We start from the raw sequence: 22186 nt of genomic DNA on the forward strand, positions 1-22186 counted from the left end.
CCTGTGATAAACCATCATGGAAAGAATATAAAAAAGGAATGTATGTATACATATCACTGAGTCACTTTGCTGTACAGCAGAAATTAACACAACATTGTAAATCAACTCCACTTCAATTTAAAAAAATGATGCATCCTCTACTTTTCTTAGTTGTCCATTTTCTCTATGTTGAAGAGTGCTAATATATTGATTTTTTTAAATTGAAATAGAGTTGATTTACGATGTTTCAGGTGTACAGCAAAGTGATTCAGTTATACACACACATACACGTATATGTGTATATATATACATATATAAATATATATATATTCTTCTTCAGATTCTTTTCCACTTTAGGTTATTACAAGATACTGAATATAGTTCCCAGTGCTATACAGTAGGTCCTTGTTGTAATATATTGAATTTTTAAAGTTTGTGCAACTCGGAAGGCCTTAAGCACTTATAAGGCTGGACAATTAGGAGGAAAGGTCCTCAGGAGCTGCTGGCCATTGACAAGTGATTTGCTAACTTTGGGTTGGAAGCTGCCACTTCATTCAGTCCTTCCTGTTCTCGCCTTTCAAGGAGGAAGATGAAGGCTCGTGCTCCCCCTCCTCCCGGGAGGCCCACCACCCCCAACGTGCACAGAGGCCAGAGACCTCCCCGCGATGCGTCCCCCAGCCCCCCGCAGAACCTGCTCAGCAGGAAGGAGACGCTGGACGGCAGGGTGGTGGCCATGACCGTGGTGCTGCCTAGCGGGCTGGAGAAGAAGTGTGTGGTCAACGGGAGGTAAGGGCCTGGGCGCGGCGAGGAGGGCTCTGCCGGCCAGTTTGCAAATCCACCGAGACCCGAGGAGTGGGCGCATCCTCCCGCGTCGGGCTGGACCAGGGCCTCGGGGTGTAAATCTGGGCCCAGTGACAACCCGCGGTGTCTCAGGCGGCCCGGCTGCATGCCTGCTGGGCCACCACGCGTACCCTCATTCTTAGGACTGCAGCTCCCTCCTGTTAGAGGAGGTCTTAGAAGGAAGGGGGCTCTCAGGCCCATAAGCACCTCCAGGTAGGTGACCACCGGCACAGGTGGGGCCGGCATCCTTGGCCCTGAAGTTCCACAGCCGGGGGGCAGCCCCGCGAGTGACCATCCTCAGGTCCACTTATGGACTGACTCTCAAAAGTATGAGTACTGTCAGTTATCAATCTTCCAGATGGAAACAATGCAGGTTTAGATTAAGGAATAGGGCTTCCCCGGTGGCGCAGTGGTTGAGAGTCCGCCTGCCGATGCAGGGGACGCGGGTTCGTGCCCCGGTCCGGGAGGATCCCACATGCCGCGGAGCGGCTGGGCCCGTGAGCCATGGCCGCTGAGCCTGCGCGTCCGGAGCCTGTGCTCTGCAACGGGAGGGGCCACAGCAGTGAGAGGCCCGCGTACCGCAAAAAAAAAAAAAAAAAAGAAAAGAAAAATAGATTAAGGAATAAAATCCGACCCGTGGAGTTGACACTGACGGGAATCACTTTCCAGACCCTCGATTCCCACCCGCACCCTCATTTGGAGCTGATCTGCCTGCGAAGGTACCTGTGGCCGAGCTCACATGCTGGTTCCCCTTCCCATCCCTTCCCAGCCGTAAGAGGCAGGATGGAAGCATTGGTAATCCTCCACTAAGAGTATGAAGGGTGTTATTACCGATAGAGTTTCTAACTTGATGTTTGATATTTATCAAAATAGATCGTAGGGCTTCCCTGGTGGCGCAGTGGTTGAGAGTCCGCCTGCCGATGCAGGGGACACGGGTTCGTGCCCCGGTCCGGGAAGATCCCACATGCCGCGGAGCGGCTGGGCCCGTGAGCCATGGCCGCTGAGCCTGCGCATCCGGAGCCTGTGCTCCGCAACGGGGAGAGGCCACAGCAGTGAGAGGCCCGCGTACCGCAAAAAAAAAAAAAAAAAAAAAAAAAGATCGTAATTATACAGTTTGAGCAATTCTGCCTTACTGTTATTAACTCAATCCATAATAAAAAATTTTAACAAAATCACAGGAAACAATTCCGTTTACATGTTTAGACATTTTATTGTGCAGAATATGATAGAGTGATCCCTTATAAAAACATTCAAGCATAAAAACAGTTTTGTTTAATTCTGCGGCAGCGGTGAACGGGAGTCGTATTTCTAGGAAGCCAAGGAAGGTAAGAAATGATGTGAAATATTTAAATCTTAAAAAACCGTTTGCTCGAGTATTTTAAAAATGGATAATGGTGGAAATCACATCACTCTGGGTGTTTTTATTCTTGTGGGTACATTGAAAATAGTGATACAACAGTTTTATGTTAAAATCTTAGTATTCTGATTCTACCTGATGTTACATCCTTTGCAACTATTAAATTTTTTTTTTTTTTTTTTTTTTTTTTTTTTTGCGGTACGCGGGCCTCTCACTGCTGTGGCCTCTCCCGTTGCGGAGCACAGGCTCCGGACATGCAGGCTCAGTGGCCATGGCTCATGGGCCCAGCCGCTCCGCGGCACGTGGGATCCTCCCGGACCGGGGCACGAACCCGCGTCCCCTGCATCGGCAGGCGGACCTCTCAACTACTGCGCCACCAGGGAAGTCCACAACTATTAAATTTTATAAGGAAAATTCCAGGTGAAAATTTATTGGCAAAGGGGTACATAGGTTTTTAAAATTATTTTATGGGCTATGTGTGCAAAAAGTTAAGGACTGTTTCTCCAGGCATTGATATGTACCTAGGATACAACATCTTCAACTCTCAAAGGGGGTGCCAAGCAGCTTTCCAGAGTGTTACCAGCAGGGTGCACCAAGGTGTGCTTCTCTGTGGGGCTCCTCCTCGTGGCCACCACCCCACCAGCAGAAGGCACTGAAGCCCAAAGTTAGGACTTACCTTGATCCCTGTGGCCTAGCACCCACAGAAGGCAGTAGCTCCTGTGGGCAGGGTTCACACAAGAGATATTCAGGTTTCTAAAGTGTCTGTGTTTCTTGTTTTACAGAGGGATCTTTGTTCTAAATACGCTTTTCCCACTTAACTTTAACTTGAGAAGCAGGCCATATTATCATAGGTTTACAAACTACTTTAATAGACGAGTGTAATTTTATTAGTGGCTGTATTACAGTTGGCCCACCATTCTTATATTTTTGGCCCAATTTCTAGTTACATTTATAAAAAAACACTTTAGTGAAGTGTGACTAATGTACAAAAACTGTCCATATTTCATGTGTACAACTTGAGTTTGTGGCTAAGTATACACCTGTGAAACCATGACTTCTTTGTCTAGTTATGCATCTTTTAAGAAAATGGACTCATGGGTCATGTCTTAAATAATACACAGGTACGATCTTACAAGTGCATGAGGAGAGATAGAATGCCCACTTGTAAATGAAAAATATTATTTTGAAAAATGTTTTCAAACTGAACACATTCTTCCCATTTTATCTTTAGTTTTCTTTTTCTTTCAAAGTAGAAATGATCACTGTGCCATTTTGCAATGCGGCTGTGAGAATAGGTTCAGCTGTAGAGATTAAGTATGAAAATACTCTTCTCTTTTCTAAGTAGTAAATACTCATCCCTTCCCCAGGGGTTTCCTGCAGCAGCCTGTGGGCTTTCTTAGCGGCCTGTAACCTGCTGACGCTGCAGCTTCTTGCTTTGGGAATTGGTTTTATGTGTCCTACTCTTTAATTATACAAGAGTGGGCCAAAGTCACATTCCTGACCCTTGCTGAAACCAGATCTACTAATCCTTTATCAGTGTGGTTTCTCTCTTCCATTTTATCAGAGAACATGTCCACCTTTTCGCAGGATAAGCAAGTCGTTTATAATTTACAGTCAGCACCTTAACTACCTTTCCAAACATGAAAGATTCTCACAAGGAAAACACATCAGTACTTGGAGTCTGATGATTCCATTCTGCATGTGACAGTGATTTTTCTGTCTCTCTTTTTTTAAAGTTTCCTTTGGATTCAGAAACATAAGTAAAAGTCTCAGTATGTTCTTAGATGAGACATGGGAACGGGTGTTCTAGAACTTTCTTAAGGAAGATGCTCTGGTGCCCTTTTAGGAAGGGTGCTACCAGCACGGCTCAGGGCCACTGCAAGGAGACCGCTGGTCCCATCACTCTAACTGGGGGACAAGTAAAGAGAAGGTCTCTGAAGAGAAAATGCCCTTTGCCAAAAGGGAGCTTCATAAATGGCATCAAGCAATCGAGACTTGGGTCCGTGTCATTCTGATGTGGTAAATTAACTCATGTCCAGTTGGCATGCAAGCCCAAGGGGCCCAGGACAGGAGAAGGCAAGCATTTCCTTCACAGGATAGAGGAAGTCTCTCTCACTGTTCAGTCCTGCAATTCTGCCTCTGTGGGCTGTCAGACCCCATTTATGATAGCCAAGTTGACAGCCGTGCATGGATTTGCAGGTTCCCGGCCTTGTAAAACAGCACAGACTCCCATGGCACAGGTATCGTCCTCCGAATCCCTTCTGGAGAGAGTTCACCTGTTCTGAGATAAAGGGGAGGGGAGGGGTGAGCGAGCCCAACCTGGACTGTCCTCCGTCACCTGCCCGTCAAGGTGCTGGCCACGCTCCCCACAGAGGAAGCAGGTGTGTGGTCGGCTTGCAGCTTCAGCAAGGCCCTGTGGCCTGAACCCTGCTCCCTGTGAGCTCGTGGCTCCAGGGCCTGAAGGCAGCTGGTTCTTCTCCAGCACCAGTGTGTGACGGGGGTGAAGCTGGAAAGGGCAGTTTTGATGCCGGGGATGCCGCCAGAAGAGGACCTTTCTCCAGATAATAGGCTTGGTTTAACTTGGTTTACAGTTTCACTTAAAGGATACTGTTTTTTAAAAGACTTTATTCTTCAGGGCAGTTTTAAGTTCACCGCAAAATTGAGAGGAAAGCAGCAATATTTCCCATATACCCCCTGCCCCTATATACACCCAACCTGCCCCGTTATCCACATCCCCCGCCAGAGTGGTACCTCTGTTCTAATTGATGAACCTACACTGACACGTCATCATCACCCAAAGCCCATGGCTTACCTCAGGGTTCAGTCTCGGTGTTGTACGTCCTCTGGGTCTGGACAGATGTATGATGACATGTATCCACCATATAGTGTCATGAAGAGTATTCTCACTGCCTTAAAAATCCCTTATTTGTCATCAACAGCCTCCAGTTTGTAAGTTTCTTTATGAGAATCTTTCCTGTGAGGAAATAGCCTGGTTAAGGGGCAGGCCATAGATTATCAGCTCCTTGCTTATCCTGTGAAAAGGTGCTGTTATGGTTTTGGATTTGGTGCTAAAGCCATTGTCCCGAGAGGCAGTCTCCTTTTGTGGGATCCTGAGAGACTAAAAAAATGAAAATGGTCATTTATTCATTGAGCAAAATACATATTGAACACTTAGCTTTCATGAGACACTGGGAGGAGGACATCCCAGCAAATAGAAGGCAATAAATAGCATTTGCAAAAGGACCAGTTTGTGCAAGAAGGCAGAAGTGTAGTGCTGCTGGAACCCGGATTGAGAAGGGGAGATGCGCGGCCTGGACACGAGGGCTCGCCGGGTCCCAGCGTGTATCCTGGAAGGTATCCTACGGCTCCACTTGCGGCTAACAAGCCACAACAAGCTAACAAGACTGCACGTGCCACTGGGGATGCAAGGTTCCACCCCAGCGCTAGGCAAGTCAGAAGAAAGCTGGTGCATCTGAACGTTCATTTAACTTACACATGGCGAACAACAGTTCTACATTAAAGGTAGCGTGCAAATTTCACGTGCGTTTTAAAAATAAGCACTGACAGGGAACTTTAAAGATATCCGGGCCGTGTCCCAGGTCCCCCAGGGGGCTGGTTGACTTACCTGCCAAGTGAGAAGCACATAGAAAAACCTGCTCCCCTAGGACCTGGACACAGGAGGCTCTAGATTCTCAAGTCAGATGACCTCCAAGATAGAGGTCAAAGATGCTGAGGTTGGAGTTAAGAAAAACACAAGTTTCTGTGGTCAGAACCTAACCAGAAGGCACCGCTTTTTGGATGGCCCATCCACACCTGTCCAGATAACCGCTCACGACATCCCAGGCAGCCAGGAAAACTGTCAAGCTCCAGCCTCTGAAATCCCTCTCTCCAGGTCAAGGTGTTCCAACAGACGGGGCAGCCTGAACACAGACATTTACTCCCCACAGTCTGGAGGCTGGAAGCCCAAGGTCAAGGTGACAGCAGATGATTTCACGGTCACAGGCGGCCACTGTCCTGCTCTGTGCTCACACGACCTCCTCTTGGTGGGGTTGCAGGGAGAGCGAGCTCTCGGTGTCCCTTCTGAGGACACAAATCCGATCAGATTAGCGCCCACCCTTACGACCTCATTTAACCCTAATTGCGTCCTTAGAGGCCCCATGTCCAGATACAGTCACCCTGGGAGTTGGGGGATCAATGTGAAGGTGGGGGGAGGTGATTTTGTCCATAGCGTCATTCATACGGGGGACCCCTGAGACCAGAGGGCGTGCTGGGGTCTTTAGCAATGATGGTGTAGTCAGTTTCTTTAATTCACCTGAGTCTTTCTTGACACTCTGAGAGTGTCTGATTGCCTAGTGTTCTTCTTTGTAAGACTGCAGAAACTTTATGGGGCAATCCCCTGAGGGTACAGCTTTAAACGAGTATATCTTGCTACTTTCTGAGAGCCGGATGGAGTCCAGCCACATCCAGGCAGAGATGCTCCTCCCTGAGCCAGGGAAAACGTCTCACCACATACAACCGCAAACAGCAAAGACAGGATCCAATTCACTCATTTATTCAGCAAACACTTCTCACTCACCATGTGCCTGGCGCTGTGCTCAGTGACTTAGGGGTGACTTAAGACTCACTGGTGGATGGACGATCCTTTTGCCCTCACCGAGGAGGAAACCGGGGCAGAGAGGCAGGTCTGAGCAGTGGTGAGGGTGGTCCTAGGATGCCTCTGGAGTCCCTTCATTAAACCAGCTTCGGGGGGGAAAGATGCCTGACCCCTCATCAAAGGGCCAGCGGATCAGAGGCGGTGCTGCTCCTCCTGGGGGCAGGTGGGAGCCACAAAGGGGAGTCCGGCTCAGGAGGCCATGAGAGTGTGCAGGACTCCTTCAGTCTCCGGAAAGTCCTCTCCTGTGGCCCAGTGGCCCCGGGACCTGCTGAGGCCCTGTGGAGGGCACATAGGGATGCCTGGCTAGAAGTTCTCATCCTCTGCTGGCTGCGGTCCGGTGAATCCAAACCCCTGCGGACCAGACAGCAGCTCGGTTCCTCCGTGACTGCCATCGGATGCTGCCACTGTGCTGTGGTTTCCTCTTCCTTCTGGGTGACTTTTTCCAGTAGCATCCAAGACAGAACTGGCTGGCTGTTTTGGAGTTCGGTGACTTAAAATGCCAGCCAATAGCCACTTCCACGGTGCGATGAAAGTGGCAGAAAAGCCGGCCAACTCTCACCCCATTTTCTGAGGACACCATCCAGAAAAGCTTGTGCTGGAAAGTACTTCCCCCCAGATCATGCTTTAAATGGGCCTGGGGAGGAATCACTCGAGTGGGAGGCCCTGCAGGAAACGCGAGATGAGCTCATGCTTCTGGACCCAGGTCCTCACATTTGGCCTTGTGCTGTGTATCCAGCTTTTAAATGCGGCCCAGGTCAGTCTTCATTAGGATATAGTGTCTGTCACTCTCTGTAGCCACAGAGAGAGGCCTGCAGAACAGACAGCTCTCAAAGCCTGAGTTCTCCTCATGTCCTAAACCTCCTTGCTTTCCTGCAGAAACCTTCTGTCCTGGCTTGGGTTCCAGCCCCGGGAAGAGACGCTGTCCCCCTGGCAGAAGTGGTAATGGCCTCTGTGCCCTTTGAACAATTTAAGCACATACCAGGACGGGTATGGTGTTGAGTTTTATTATCATGGTCTTACAGTGGTTTTGTTTTGTTTGTGCTTCCCGCTTCCCCAAATAGTAAATTTGAGGAAATAGGCCTCCAGCATCATAGAATTTTCTGCTTGGGAATTCCTTCCCTTCCCCTACCTGCACCAAACATTTTGTTGAGAAACACTTCCACCCTCAAGTGTTGAAAAACGTCACTGCAGCTTCATCATAAAGAGCTTTCGCTGGGCAGAGCAGAAGGGTGAGTTCAGCAGGGTGGGTACCGATCGGCCAGTCGTGGAGGAGATCCACTCGATCCACGGGGCAGAGGTCTGGGCGCCCGATTCTTTATCCGGACGGGAACCAAATATGACCTCACTCCTCGGCTAGTCCACGCGAGAATAAGTCGCAGCTTCTGTTAATGGCAAGGAGACTTTATTCTCTGTGATGCAGGAAAACCCCTCCAGCCCCAGAGCTGGCCTGCTCCCTTGCAGAAGGTCAAATTTGATGTTGCAAACATGTTACCAGTGATTGAATTAGAAGAACAGAAGGTTACATCAGTAGCTTTGGCGCTCTTCGTGGTTTACATTCTAAGATTAATTCAAATCTTTGTTGGAGAATTCATCCTTTTTGGTTTACTTGGTGGCAGTAGGCTGTGGGTGGAGATAAGAGAGGGGAAGTGACAGTCAACATCGTAGGAGACCAGGGTCCCCACCGCAGTTCCACCCCCTCATGGGAACTGGGGGATAGCGGTCCCCACCCCCCAGGCTTGGTGAGGGTAAGTGGGAACAGTGTGACCTGCACAGAGTGGCTCTGGGCCATGGAGGAAACACAGTACGTGGTAACAAGTAATAGGTCGTTATTTGAGCATCGTTAGAAGTCTGTTTTCTGTGCTGAGGCTTTTCCATGGAGTTTCGTGTCTTGGAGTCTTCGGTGATGTTGCTGCCTGTTCTGATGCATTATGCTTGTCGTTGAGAGAAAGATGATTTTTCTCCCGGAGCCGAGGGAATCAGAGCTGACAGCGTCATTAGCCAGCACGCCCACCAGCATGGCCCATGTGAGGGTTAGCACTGCCCTGTCCCCACCACGTGCCCTTTCAGAGTCCCCGGGAGCCAGGGGGGTGATGAGCCTCCTAAACGTCCCAGGTGATTCCAGGGTCCCCTGGTTAAGACATAGGCTGTTACCTAATTACTTCCTGGATATCACGTGGGAGGAAGTATTGTCATGGAGATGGCTGGAAAGTGTTCTGTATCCACTAGAATATTATTGATATTTTTAACAAGTGAATGGGAAAGAGGGTACTTTGCAGCTTTGCCTGTGGTTTCACAGTTCAGTGTCAGGGCCCCCGCAGCTCACAGCCCTCAAGGTGAGTGATGACCGAATGGTGGGCAGAAGCTGGCACCTGTGCCTTTACAGGTGCACCATGAGTCCCAGGTCTACACACCCCCGAGCGCCAGACACCTGGAAAGCATCACTATGACCTGAAATTATTGCCGTGCCAGTCCCTGGTTAAGAAATAGATCACAGGAAAGGACCTACGCTTTTGTGAGGTGTTTATGCTCCACTGCTCAGGAAATGTGTAGGAAAAGAGAGGTCAGCTTGAAATATACAAACATTCTGCCAGGTGAATATAAATGATGGAAATGAGGTTGTTTCATTCTTTGGGACAATCTGAATTGTTATTTGGCTCCCTTAGTAAATAATGATCTGTGATGAGAGACATTATAAAAATTATTAAAGATTTTTAAATTTAGAAATTATAAAAATTCAAATAAGGTAATTTTCTTCATTTTTTGTCTTTAAAAAGCATACTTTTTAGCTAAAAAGAAAGCTATTGTCTTCTTCAACTTAAAATTTCAGTGTTTAAGACACACTATATTTGTGAATAACTGGAAATTTAAGGCCTTATGCCCATATGTTAATATCATTTGTGCTGACCTTATAGGATTCAGGTCAACATATCCATGGGTTTAACTAGAAATGTAACTATTTTCCCAGCTATTCTGATTTTGATGGTGCTTTCAGTAGTGTTGTTTATTAGTATTGAAAGTGTTAAGATATCACTGTGCAGTCATGCTTGAGGATTTAACGAGAAGCTGTTTTCTTTCTTCGTTCGGAGGGCCAATTTGCTTATTCACCCACTGGTTCATTTGTCTTAACCCACTCAGCTAGCAGAAGGGAGAGTGCAAACATTCCCCATGACCGTGATTTGTTTCTCTCTTTCAGCCACGCGATGATGGACCTACTGGTTGAACTTTGCCTTCAGAACCACCTGAATCCGTCCAACCATGCCTTGGAGATCCGGTCTTCAGAAACTCAACAGCCTTTGAATTTTAAGCCAAATACTTTGGTTGGGACCCTGAATGCGCATACCGTATTTCTGAAAGAAAAAGTTCCTGAAGCGAAGGTTAAGGCTGGCCCCGCTAAGGTGCCTGAGGTCAGTAGCACGAGGGACCCTTTGTCATATAAGGCCATATACAGTTCCCTGTGACCCAGGGTGCTGGAGGTGCTGAGGAGGGGCCGGCGGAGCCTCTGCTGTATAAGTAACACACGCTGCGGTTGAGGTTTCCACTTGCGTGGTGGGCTAAGTTAGACCCTAAACTGAGTTTCCTTTAGGAGACCGAAGTTCACGCATTGAATAATGTTTGTTGTGTAGCATTGCTCCTTTAGATACCAAAGAAGAGGAACCAGTCTAGAGCAGAACTATCCACCAGAACTTTCTGCAGAGATGGAAATGGTCTATAATTCTGCCCTCGGCAAGGTGACAGCCACTGATTACATGTAGCTGCTGAGCATGTGAAATGCAGCTAGTGTGATCGAAAAACAACTTTTCATTTCTTAATTTGCATTGAAATAATCACAGGTAGCCAATGTCTACCCTCTTGGACTAGTCCTAACGGTTCTAGCTGAGTTCTGGAGGCCTTCCTGTCCACGGCAGAGGTTGGAATCTGTAGACGATGTGAACATCTTCCTAGAGAGAGGAAACAGAAAGGGGGTCCCTTTTGAAATACTAATGTCAGAAAGACTCGTTGCAATTTGGATAATATTCTATGCATAGATTCCAGGCTTTTGAGTATTGATTAAAGGTAACTCCAGCTGCTTATTGTACTTTGTAATAAGGCTTTGTTGTGGATCTTTCCTCTCCAGTTGAAAGCAATGCTATTTCATTCTTTTAGATTATTGTAATACCTACTAAATTTCCCTATTTTTAAACATGGTAATTTGGCCAACGGGTCATGTCCTCTAGGTTTGGGTGGTTAATAACTTTTAATTGGTGCTGTCTATACTTTGAGTTTTTCCTAATTCTTCAATTAAAATCACTGTTTAAGGAAATAAACCCTTTTCATATTCTGTGGCTTTTCTTGCCGTCTTGAACCCCAGCTGCAAATCCCAGGGGCAGGTGAGCCCAAGTTTATATATGACTCCAGTTTAAGAAGCATGGAAAAGATCCATGGTTCCATTTTTCCTCCTAAAATTCATCAAACCCTGGCACTCAGACTGGAAAGGGGTGAGATAAATCTCAGTCCGTTTTTTTTATTCAATACACATTTACTGTGTCCGCTCCCCAGGACCTTAGAGCAATGTGGGTGATCAGTAAAGACCAAACACAAGTTGACTGCATGAAACTTCAACCTATTACATTTTTGATGGGTTACTTTATCTGTAGACATGTATAATCAGCTTTAGTCAAATTGATTGTTTTTTTTTTCTGATTATGATGTCTATTATTATATGCCTATTATATTTGTATGTCTAGTGTATGTTATATTTTTCTAGCTTAAAATACATATGTGTGTAGTGTATATATGTCGATATTCCTATAAATATATACTAGATATTAACATATTTATGTGGGTATTTTGGCTTCTTAAACAAAAATTTGATGTCTTGTTTTCTGAGGGTTTTTTTTTTTTTTTCCTTTAAATTGGATTGCTCACAAGAGTTCCAAACCACTTCCCTTTAAAAAATGTATTAGTGCCTTGTGTTCAGGTCTGCTTAGAATCCCTGAAAGACAGTGTGTATATTAGATTCCAAATTGAGACCCCCCACTGCTGTCCATTTCCCCACGTTGGTAGCAGTTTGTTCACTAGCAAAAGAGATTGGAAGGTAAATTTATTCTTCCAGGCATTTGCTATTCCTATTCAGTGTGCCCTTTCCCCCACGACCCGCTGAATTTTGAAAGAAAGACCCGGTCCACACAAAATCGTGCCCCGCTCCATTCTATTATAAACACAGCTGTGGGAAGGTGCGCTCACGGAATTCTGCCTGCCGTGTTTTCCAGAAGACGGTGCGCCTGGTGGTGAACTACCTGCGCACGCAGAAGGCGGTGGTGCGCGTGAGCCCCGAGGTTCCCCTGCAGAGCATCCTCCCCGTCATCTGCGCCAAGTGCGACGTCAGCCCGGAGCACGTGGTGCTCCTCAGGGACAATGTGGCCGGCGAGGAGCTGGAGCTCTCCAAGTCCCTGAACGAGCTGGGGATAAAGGAGCTCTACGCCTGGGACAACAAGAGAGGTGAGGCCACCCGGGGTCTCGGACGCGGCGCCGCGGGCTCTCCGCGCATGCGTCGTAGCACAGAGCGATGGGGACGGGCGTTTGCAGGTCTCTCCAATTTTGTCCAAAGCAGAACGGGAGTGGGCGGGAAATACAATACGTGGATTGTAGTTATACCTCTTCCCCCCCAGTCGTGAGCATGCTCGTTACCCGCTGTCTGCTGTGAGCTTCCATGAGACACGTAAAAAGGGGAAAGGTGAGAATACTGGAGTTTCTGCTCTAAAAGAACTTCTCAGAAGCCACGTGTGAACCGTATTCTCCTGGATTTCCTTCTCAGTTGCCATTAAATACTCCCAAGTCTCAAACGTTGCTCCTAATCGAAACCAGTGGCAAAATGCAGTTAGCTCTTCCCTAAACCTGCCCAAATGCAGTTCAGCCCCTGAGACAACACATGAGGCTTCCTCTCCATCCTTCTCCTCCCGTGAAGGTGGTACCAGCCTGAGATGCCAGTTAGTAACAGGCTCTGGCTTGAGTGACACCTTGAGGCCAACGTTGGTACAAAGACTGTTGTGTAAGCAGATTTCCCTGATTGACACAGGGGCTGACTGTATTTGAGCAACCGTGAGACCAAAAAAAAAAAAAAAAAAATATATATATATATATATATATATATATATATATATATATATATATATATATATATATATTTATATTCCTTGACTTTAGAATTATTAAAATGGACTTCACAAGAGTGTCTATTTTAATGAGCTCACTTGATATCCATTTAACAAATATTGACGAAGTTGGGCTTTTAAAATACACACGTATTCAAGTGTTCGTGTTTTTCTACAGTTTTAAAAAATTTTTCCCAATGAAAAAAATCTATATTTTCTTATTACCAAACTGTAAAGTTCATAGTGGAACCTCCCCTTCCCCCAGATCTCCTCCTGAAGGTTCTGGACCCTGGGTCTCATTTGACATCCAAGAAAGGGTTTTAGCTCAATCGTGTATAAGAACATAGACTATTTATTCCTTCAAAAAAAAGTGTACTGGCATTTGAGAGTAATGCATCTTGTGTTTTATCCAGTATGTTTTTAAAACACAGAGAAGATGATTCTCAGCACCTGCTGCACGGGCCTGGATGTTGCCGGTGTGTCTGTCTTGTTATATCAGCCCTATTTAAATTTGGTTTCAGGGAATCTTTGGAAACAGAGCTTTCATTTGGCAAGACAGAAAAAGAGAGGGAAAGACAGGACAGGAAAAACTGCCCCACATTTAAGCCTGTGAAAGGAAAGGCCTTCTGCAAACAAGTATTTCTGTTATGTGCTAATCCCTCGGAAAATCCTGAAAGGTAGCTGTAGAATCTAATACCTGGGAAAAGCGTATGAAACCAGGCTCTGCATTAAGGAGTGGGCTCCGCAAGCCCGTGTGTGGTCTTCTGGGCACACGGGTGAGGCGGAGAGAGCAGAAACTGCCCGAAGTCTGGAGCTCCCTCTTCTGATCCCCGCGCAGGGCAGGACACGCTGTTGCACGCGGAGAAATAGCTGTCCCCCAGCCCCTGAGTCCTCCTCTGCACTGCCTCGGGCACCCTCCTGGGGACCCTCGCCCTGGGACCCCGGCAGCCTCCCCAGACAAATAAAGGAGCATCACCCGTCATGGCGAGGATGTGCCCTGCCTGTGGCCAACACCCTTTCCGTCTGGACCATAATGTGCCACGTGGGCTGTGAACTATTTGATTATCGTCCTTGCCAAATGCCTCCATCCCATCCTACTGACAGTCAGACATTTGAGTAGAGAAGAGACCATTTCTGTCCGTGAGAAGCTCTCTTCTTTGCCCCTCTGGGGTTGCGCCCCCTCCCAGCTGGCAGCTGCTTGGGGAAGGCTAAAGGCCAGGGGCAGGAGATGTGTTGTAGGCAGAGGCCCGCCCTGTTCTGGAATTCCTGGTGGCAGCCGCCTTTGCTGCCACCTGCTTCCAGGATGGAGCTTAGCAGCCAGACAGCTGCGGGATTCTAGGGGATCCGGGCCAGGGACGCAGGCCTGCTTTGCACTTGGCCTTCTCCTGCGGGGCACAGCAGCCACAGCCCAGGCTGACAAAGGGGCCAAGGCCTCGTCAGGTGCTGCCGTGGGTCAGGAAGCCTGTCTTCACTCTCTGTTGCCTGCCTTTTCCAGTTCTTCTGACCAAAACACAGTCGGAGCCTTCCCTGAGCTGCCGAGGTACAGTGAGCGCTGCCCCGCCAGCTGCACTTGCATGGCTCTGGGCTAGGATGATGCACGGGGCGACCCGAGGGGATGCAGGACGGCAGCTCTGGGGGCATCTGGCCAGGCTGAACTGAGGTTGTGGCTTGGTTTCTCCACTCCCTGGTTGACTAAGAGAAGAACGTCCCTTGGGCGAGGGTTCATTGTGTGGTTCTGATGGGAGCAGTGAGGGAGCTGTTTGTAGAAAACGGCCCTTTATGAACACAGAACTTCAGGGCAGAGCAGAAGTGGTCCATGCAGGAGAGGCCCCGTGCCCTTCTCACCTGTGCCTACCTGCCCTCAGGGTCCATCCTGCCTGCTGCAGAACCTGGGGCAGTGTGGATTGTGAAATCTGACCTTTTCTGTCATAGACAAGTAGGTAAATGACTGGTCCAAATTTTGCATTCATTTCTTATAAATTATATATATATATGTGTGTATTATGTATAATGCATAATACATACATACGCATGCACATATGTACATAGGCGTGTATGCACACACATATGTATTGGGACTTATATAAATCTTTTGGACTACACACACACACATAACACACACACACTCCAAGAGGGTCATTAAAATCCCAATGAGTGTTTGGATTTTATAGACATTTCTGTCCATGTTTGGTAAAGTGTTTAACATTAGACTTTGTTTCTAGAAAGAAAAATAACGCAGAAAACCTGGGCTTTGTTCTGGAGCCACATTCCAGGTGTCATGTCTGACAGTGGTCTCCCTTCATATTCCTCCGTCATACAGGGCAGATGGATGCTACAAAGAGAGGGACTCTCTTTTAAGAAGCACCATAGACACTTCTCCAAAGAAGACATACAGATGGCCAACAAGGCACATGAAAAGATGCTCAGTATCACTAATTAGTAGAGAAATGCCAATCAGGACTATGATGAGGTATCACCTGACACCAGTCAGAATGGTCATCATTAAAAAGTCTGCAAGTAACAACAAATGCTGGAGAGGATGTGGAGAAAAGGGAATGCTCTTGCACTGTTGGTGGGAATATAAATTGATACAGCCACTATGGAGAACAGTATGGGGGGGTCCCTTAAAAAGCTATAAATAGAATTACCATAAGATCCAGCAATCCCACTCCTAGGCATAAATCTGGAGAAAACTCTCATTTGAGAAGATACATGCACCCCTATGTTCACAGCAGCACTATTTGCAACAGCCAATACATAGAAGCAACCTAAGTGTCCGTTGACAGACGAATGGGTAAAGATGAGGTACATATATACAAAGGAATATTACTCAGCCATGAAAAGGAATGAAATAATGCCATTTGTAGCAACATGGATGGACCTAGAGATGATCATACTAAGTGAAGTAAGTCAAAGACAAATACCATGTGATATGTCACTTATATGTGGAATCTAAAAACAAAAAAATGATACAGATGAACTTATTTACAAAACAGAAACAGACTCACAGACATAGAAAACAAACTCAAGGTTACCAAAGGGGATAAATTAGGAGTTTGGGACTAACAGATACACATACTACTATATATAAAATAGATGACCTGCTGTATAGCACAGGGAGCTATACTCAAAATCTTGTAATAACCTATAATGGAAAAGAACCCGAAAAAGGATATCTCACTCTATCTATATATCTGTATCTATCAATCTAGCTAGCTATCTGAAACTAACACAACGTTTTAAATCAGCTATACTTCAATTAAAAAAAGAAGCACCACGAATAGACAGTTGGTTTGAGCAGAAAACTCATATATACGAAGGCTTGATCAGTTCTGAGTGATCTGATCTGGGGATATTGTAAGGCTGAGGGCAGCGGGGAAGGTGAATCAGAGCTATTTTGACTGTTCTTTTACGACCCCCATGATGGGGGTGGTCACTTATAAATGTGCACATTTCCCTGCGATGCAGACCCAGTTTCCCCTCTTGCACTTACAAGCTTGGTGACCCTGATCTGGCCCCCGACGGCTTGCTCCATTTCTGCATCCGGAAAAGTGGATGTTTTCAGTGAGCCAGTCCTCCAGGGCCCCTGCAGCATCCTGCATCCGTCCACACCCCTCAGCTCATCCGTATCACCTTCCAAATCACTTTGAAACTTCCAGACAGATGAGACACAACCTCCCCTGCGTTTTTATTCATATCTAAGTCTTAGTAAACGAGAGTAAATTGAAACAAAATAAACTCCACACTCAAATTGCCATCCACTTAGAGCCACGGCGTCTAGGTCTTAACTGGCGTGTTTTCTCCAGGCCTGGCTGCGAACCAGGCGGGGCACGTTGGGGGTCTTGGCTGCTGGGAACACTGTCAGGAAAACCAAGTGCTCTTGCTCCGCCCTGCAGCCCATCCTTCCGCAGTGCCTGCCAGTCGCAAACCTCACAGGAGGCCCCATCAGTCCAGAATCTCCGAGCTTCACCTTTGAGATTAGACCGTCTGGTTGGGGCCCAGCTCAGAGCCGGGCAGCTGTGGGCTGTGGCCTCTCGGTCCCCTTGGGGCAGCTCTGCGCCCCGAGCCCGAGCCTCAGTCCTGGGGCTGGTGACCAGCCACTCCCCCTGTCCAGGAAGAGAAATGAGAGGCTGAATTTCTGATCCAGTCTCACCGTTGTGTGGCTGGCACAACAGCCTGTGTGCCCGTGATGTGTTCTCTCTCCCTCATCTCTCAGGCACTCTCACATCCTGCACTTTCTACATCTGTGTCACATAGCAGTCAATTCTAGAAACATCAGAGGTACAAACATACATGTTGGTGCATACTGTTGTCCACATATAGCTTTACTCTGCAGTACAGGATATTTTGCTACAGGCTCTGGGCCTAACAGAGGGTTTTGGCGCAATTAACTGTGAACCCTACGTTCTCGTGTGTTTCCGGGGGGATGCATGCCTCACCACTGAAGCCGGTCCCCTCGCTGGTTTGGATGTCATGTGATGTGGGGACCGCTGACTGGCCCAGCTGGAGCCGCCTGCATGAAGCTGAGAGGCCTGGTTCCTGGGACTAAAACCGGAGCCTTTGCCACTAACAGAATGCAGGGATTCGGGGGCTTGGTTTTTGCTTCATTGGGAGGACGGTATTATGTTAATGCATGTCACAAAGGCTCCGACCTCCACGTCTGCCTTCTCGAGTCGGAATATGAAATTCTTGGTTAGCAGCTCACCGATACTTACCTGGTTTGGGTTGGTATCTTGGTGGCAGAGTTTGTAAAATCCAGTCCACAGTTTTCCACCAGTGGTTTGGTGGTCCAGCAGTCGGCAGCGGTGTGGGGAAATTAATTTTTCAGTCCCTCAGTAGCACCTAAACATCTTTTCCTCTGGCCGTATCTGTGTGCCTTGGAAGAGAAGAAGGGGATGAGTGGATGACAAAGGCCTGGAGTGGCCCTCGGAGTGTCATCGATCAATGGATAATGGTCACAATGGTTATGGTGGCACTGAGAGTGCCAGGCTTGGTCATCTGAGTCATCCTCAATCTGCAGATGGGGAAACTGAGGCCCAGGACGCCCACACGACGGCGTCCTTAAGCTCTACTCTGTTGGCTGTCAAGTGTGGTCCCCACAGCTTAAGCATCCCAGGGTGGGGGGCTGCTTGTTGAGCGGGGAGTGCTGGGCCCCATCCCCAGAGTCTCCCATATGAGCATCTGTTGTGGCCCAAGGTCCCAGGGATGCTGCTGCCGTCAGTTCTGCCTTGCCCTGGAGACCGTGGCCCTTGGCTGTGTCGTCACCAGCCTGACTGGCCTGGGCTTTGGTGCCCCATCTGGAACTCCAGAGCATCCATTCTAGCTCGAAAATCCCACTGAAAAAAAACCCCCAGGAATTAAAAAAAAAAAACAATAGAAGAAAAAACAGGTCCCCTAGAGAATGCAATGAAAAAGGAAAACATCCTGTTTGAGGTAGAGGAAGAAAAATCTGGGGACATGGGTCATGGAGCAGCTGACGTGGTTATTTCAGATGTCCCCTGGGTAAACCATCGCTGTTACTCCACGTTCTGGAAATGAGTGGGCTCCTCAAGCCGGGAAGCTGTTGATGTAGTTTATTTAGTTTGCATTTTTACCGCCACCCTCATAATTCTTAAAGCAGATGTGTAGCACAGATGTCGCAGTCCTGAGAGCTGTGCTGTCCGGTCTGATGGTCACAAACCAGGCATGGCCGTCAGGCACGAGGCATGTGGCCAGTGCAAGCTGAGATGTGCCGTGATGTGCACGCTGCATTTTGAAGGCTTAGTAGCAAAACGAATGTAAAACACCTCATTAATAATTTTATATGGATTATGGGATGGAATACTAATATTTTAGATCTATTGGGTTAAATAAAACATTATTAAAATTAATTTCACCTGGTTCTTTTTGGTGCAGCTGTTGGAAAATGCAAAATTAGGTATATAGTCCCTTTATTTTTTGTTGCACAATACTGCCCTAGAACTTCTGGATTTATTCGGGGGTTTTTTGTTTTGTTTTGCTTTGTTTTTACAATACTAAAGATTATAAGAACCTTTAGAGATTTCATAAACCCAGCTGGAGGCTATGGGAGGCTCAGAATGCTTTGAGAGAAATAGTTGATGGTTTTGATCTCTTGTAAGAGCTAAAGTTTAAGACTAGAGTAAAAAAATCATTTGTTGATATTTTTAAAGTGCTTAATCTAATGTTTCATATGCTGAAAAATAACTTAGTACTTTTTTTTTTCCCCCAGAAACCTTTAGAAAATCATCACTTGGCAACGGTGAGACAGATAAAGAGAAGAAAAAAATTCTGGGATTTTTCAAAGTTAATAAAAGAAGCGATAGTAAGGTAATTGATTCAGTATCAAATATCAATCAAATTGACATATGATTCTGCATTCTGTACAGATAGTTTCTTGAGACGTTTGTCCTCGGCCTCTCTTGGAATTTGTCTAAATACACGTAGGAGTCCTCACTCCTTCAGGGAGTAGGGTGCGTGTCGTGTCAGTATGCAAAAATGCCTCTCATATCCCACACTTGGTTCCTAAAACAGTGGTCTTGGGTGTTGATGTTTAATTCACCAGCAGAACACGAAGCCATGCACCCTCTCTGCTGGTACCTGCACAGTCCTGGAAGGAGGTTGAAGCTCAGTAAACAACCTCTGGATGGATGGATAAGTGAATGCATGGTACGGTTAAGTTTATATAAATACTCAATATCCCGACAAATGAACCAAATCTTCAGAACTTGTACAACCTGGTGCAGCCTCAAGGAGCTGCCCAGGGGCCGCTTTGTGGAGAAGGACATCAGTTGTTGAGTGGGTCCATTTGCCAGTAAATTTTAGATGTTCCCTGCTTCTCCCCATATGATTTGCGAACATGCTGAATAAGTTAATTTTATTGATCTGGTTGGTCTTAGTTAATAAATCCTCAAACCGTAATTTGGGTACAGTGTTATAAAGTCATAGTACCGAGAATAAAAATGAACACATTTAAAATCATCTTTGAAATTCTCAAGCTATCCATGCCTTCTAACTACCAAGAAAGGAAAATGCTTGTGGTCCCTATTGTGTTGGTTTAAAAAGGTTTATTTTGCTGGGTCAAGTATTTTCTCTTAACTAGTAGATGGCACTAAAAAAGACAGAACCATTGTGGGGAACGTTAGTCTTTAATCCACCAGCTGGGTTTGGAAGCATCCGCCATCCACGGAGCGGTAGAAGAGGCGTGGGTAGGGTGGACGCATGTTGGTCCAGAGCCCTCTCTACCCATCACATGGCCCTTGCATCTGTGCACCAGCCTGCACGTGTCCTGACCTTCCGGAGCCCATGGGGTCAGAATTACCATCCACCCCATGTTCCTGATGAGGACACTGGGGCCCAAAGAAATAAACCTGCTCAGGGTCCTGGGGTTAGATCCTGGGTCAGCTTGCGGTTCGGAGGCGAGAGGTCAGTGAGCAGGCTGGGTGGAAGCTGGCAGCTCAGAGGGAAGTCACCACCTGAACTAGTGAGGGGTCCCTGTCCTCAGGAGTTTCTGCCAAACTCCAGTGCATTGCTCTTGACTGCCTGATGCTTTGACTGTGGATTCTTGATTCTCTGTCTTATTACTGATTGTGTGTGTTTCCCCCTGCTTCCATGTGTCCTTTGAAAATCTCTGCTCCGTGTGTGTCTCTACTTAAGATCTTCTGTGCCCTCACCCCACCATCCTGTCCCCCTTGAAATTACAGATTCAGTTTCACATTTGAATTTCCCTTCACTCTATTAATGTTGGGTTTCTGGTTCCTGTCATCTTTTTAAAAATATTTTATTGAAGTACAGTTGATTTACAGTGTTGTATTAATTTCTGCTGTACAGCAAAGTGACTCAGTTATATATACATATATTCTGTTTCATATTCTTTTCCATTATGGTTTATCACAGGATATTGAATATAGTTCCCTGTGCTGTATAGTAGGACCTTGTTATTTATCCATCCTACTTAATATAGTTTGCATCTGCTAATCCCAAACTCCCACTGCATCCCTCCCCCACCCCTTGGCAACCACAAGTCTGTTCTCTATGTCTGTGAGTCTGTTTCTGTTTCATAGATAGGTTGGTTTGTATCATACTTTAGCTGCCACATATAAGCGATATCATATGATATTTGTCTTTGTCTGACTTACTTCACTTAGTATGACAATCTCTAGGTCCATCCATGTTGCTGCAAATGGCATGATTTCCTTCTTTTTTATGGCTGGGTAATATGGTTCCTGACATCTGAGGTCAGTTTGCTGGGACTGCAGGCACCGCGGGCCTCTTTGGTTCTCACAGTTCTAATTCACAGAAAATCTACCCTTTCCTCACACCAAGATCTCAGGAGTCCTTCTTCTTGTATCTTCCTGCTTTTGAGACATGAAACTGCCAGCGAAGTCAGTAGAAAATCTAGAAATGCCTTTCTTTTAAGCAGAATAAGAGCCGAATGCATGTGATGGTTTGGCAGCATTCTCCATGAGAGACTGAAACACCTGTGAAAATGCCACAGATGGCGAGGAAGCCTGGTCTGTGGGTCCCAGGGGCTCTCCCTCTGCCGTACCCCATCTTTCTTTGGTCTTAGACTGGCTAGAACTGTTTTTCCTTTCTCATACACCTCATCTTTCCCTCTCATTTATTTTATTTTATTTTGTGCTCAACTGCCCTTATACAGTTGTAACCTTACTGCATTATTTGTTGTTTTGCGCATTAACTTTTTCCTTCCTTGTTTCTCTCTGTTTTTATTGTTTGAGATGCTGTGCTAAATGCACCCTCCTTTAATCTTCTATAAACCCGGTGAGAGAGGCATTGTCAACCCCATTTTACAGGTGAAGAAGCCCAGGCTGCACACTCTGAGCAAATCCCAGGGCTACTGTTGCCAGAATTCGGACCCGCCTGTCTTTCCAGAGCCGTGGCTCTCACCGTCCACACTGTACACTGCCTGGCAAGCCTGGGTCTCAGGTTTTCTTCATTAACAGCAGGAGGGTTTGGAGTAAATTATTTTTTATTTTTAAAAATTTTATAAATTTATTTATTTGTTTTTGGCTGCGTTGGGTCTTTGTTGCCGCGTGCAGGCTTTCTCCAGTTGCGGTGAGCGGGGGCTACTCTTCGTTGTGGTGCGCGGGCTTCTCACTGTGGTGGCTTCTCTTGTTGCGGAGCACGGGCTCTAGGTGCGCGGGCTTCAGTAGTTGTGACACGCAGACTCAGTAGTTGTGGCTCGTGGGCTTCGTTGCTCCGTGGCAT

At 46.8% G+C, this 22186-nt stretch overlaps 1 protein-coding gene across 1 annotated transcript in view; it reads left to right on the forward strand.

Annotated features, from left to right (window-relative positions):
* Nucleotides 1-22186, forward strand: part of COBL (cordon-bleu WH2 repeat protein) — a 245674-nt gene that overhangs the window by 84702 nt on the left and 138786 nt on the right. Inside the window, exons 2-6 of the mRNA XM_060108816.1 lie at nt 562-765; nt 10024-10234; nt 12080-12308; nt 14457-14501; nt 19191-19288. Of these exons, the coding sequence (XP_059964799.1) occupies nt 562-765; nt 10024-10234; nt 12080-12308; nt 14457-14501; nt 19191-19288 (787 nt within the window). The remainder of the gene's footprint in view (nt 1-561; nt 766-10023; nt 10235-12079; nt 12309-14456; nt 14502-19190; nt 19289-22186) is intronic.

The sequence above is a fragment of the Mesoplodon densirostris genome, chromosome 9 (genome assembly GCF_025265405.1).
Source record: "Mesoplodon densirostris isolate mMesDen1 chromosome 9, mMesDen1 primary haplotype, whole genome shotgun sequence".
NCBI classification, from domain to species: domain Eukaryota; kingdom Metazoa; phylum Chordata; class Mammalia; order Artiodactyla; family Ziphiidae; genus Mesoplodon; species Mesoplodon densirostris.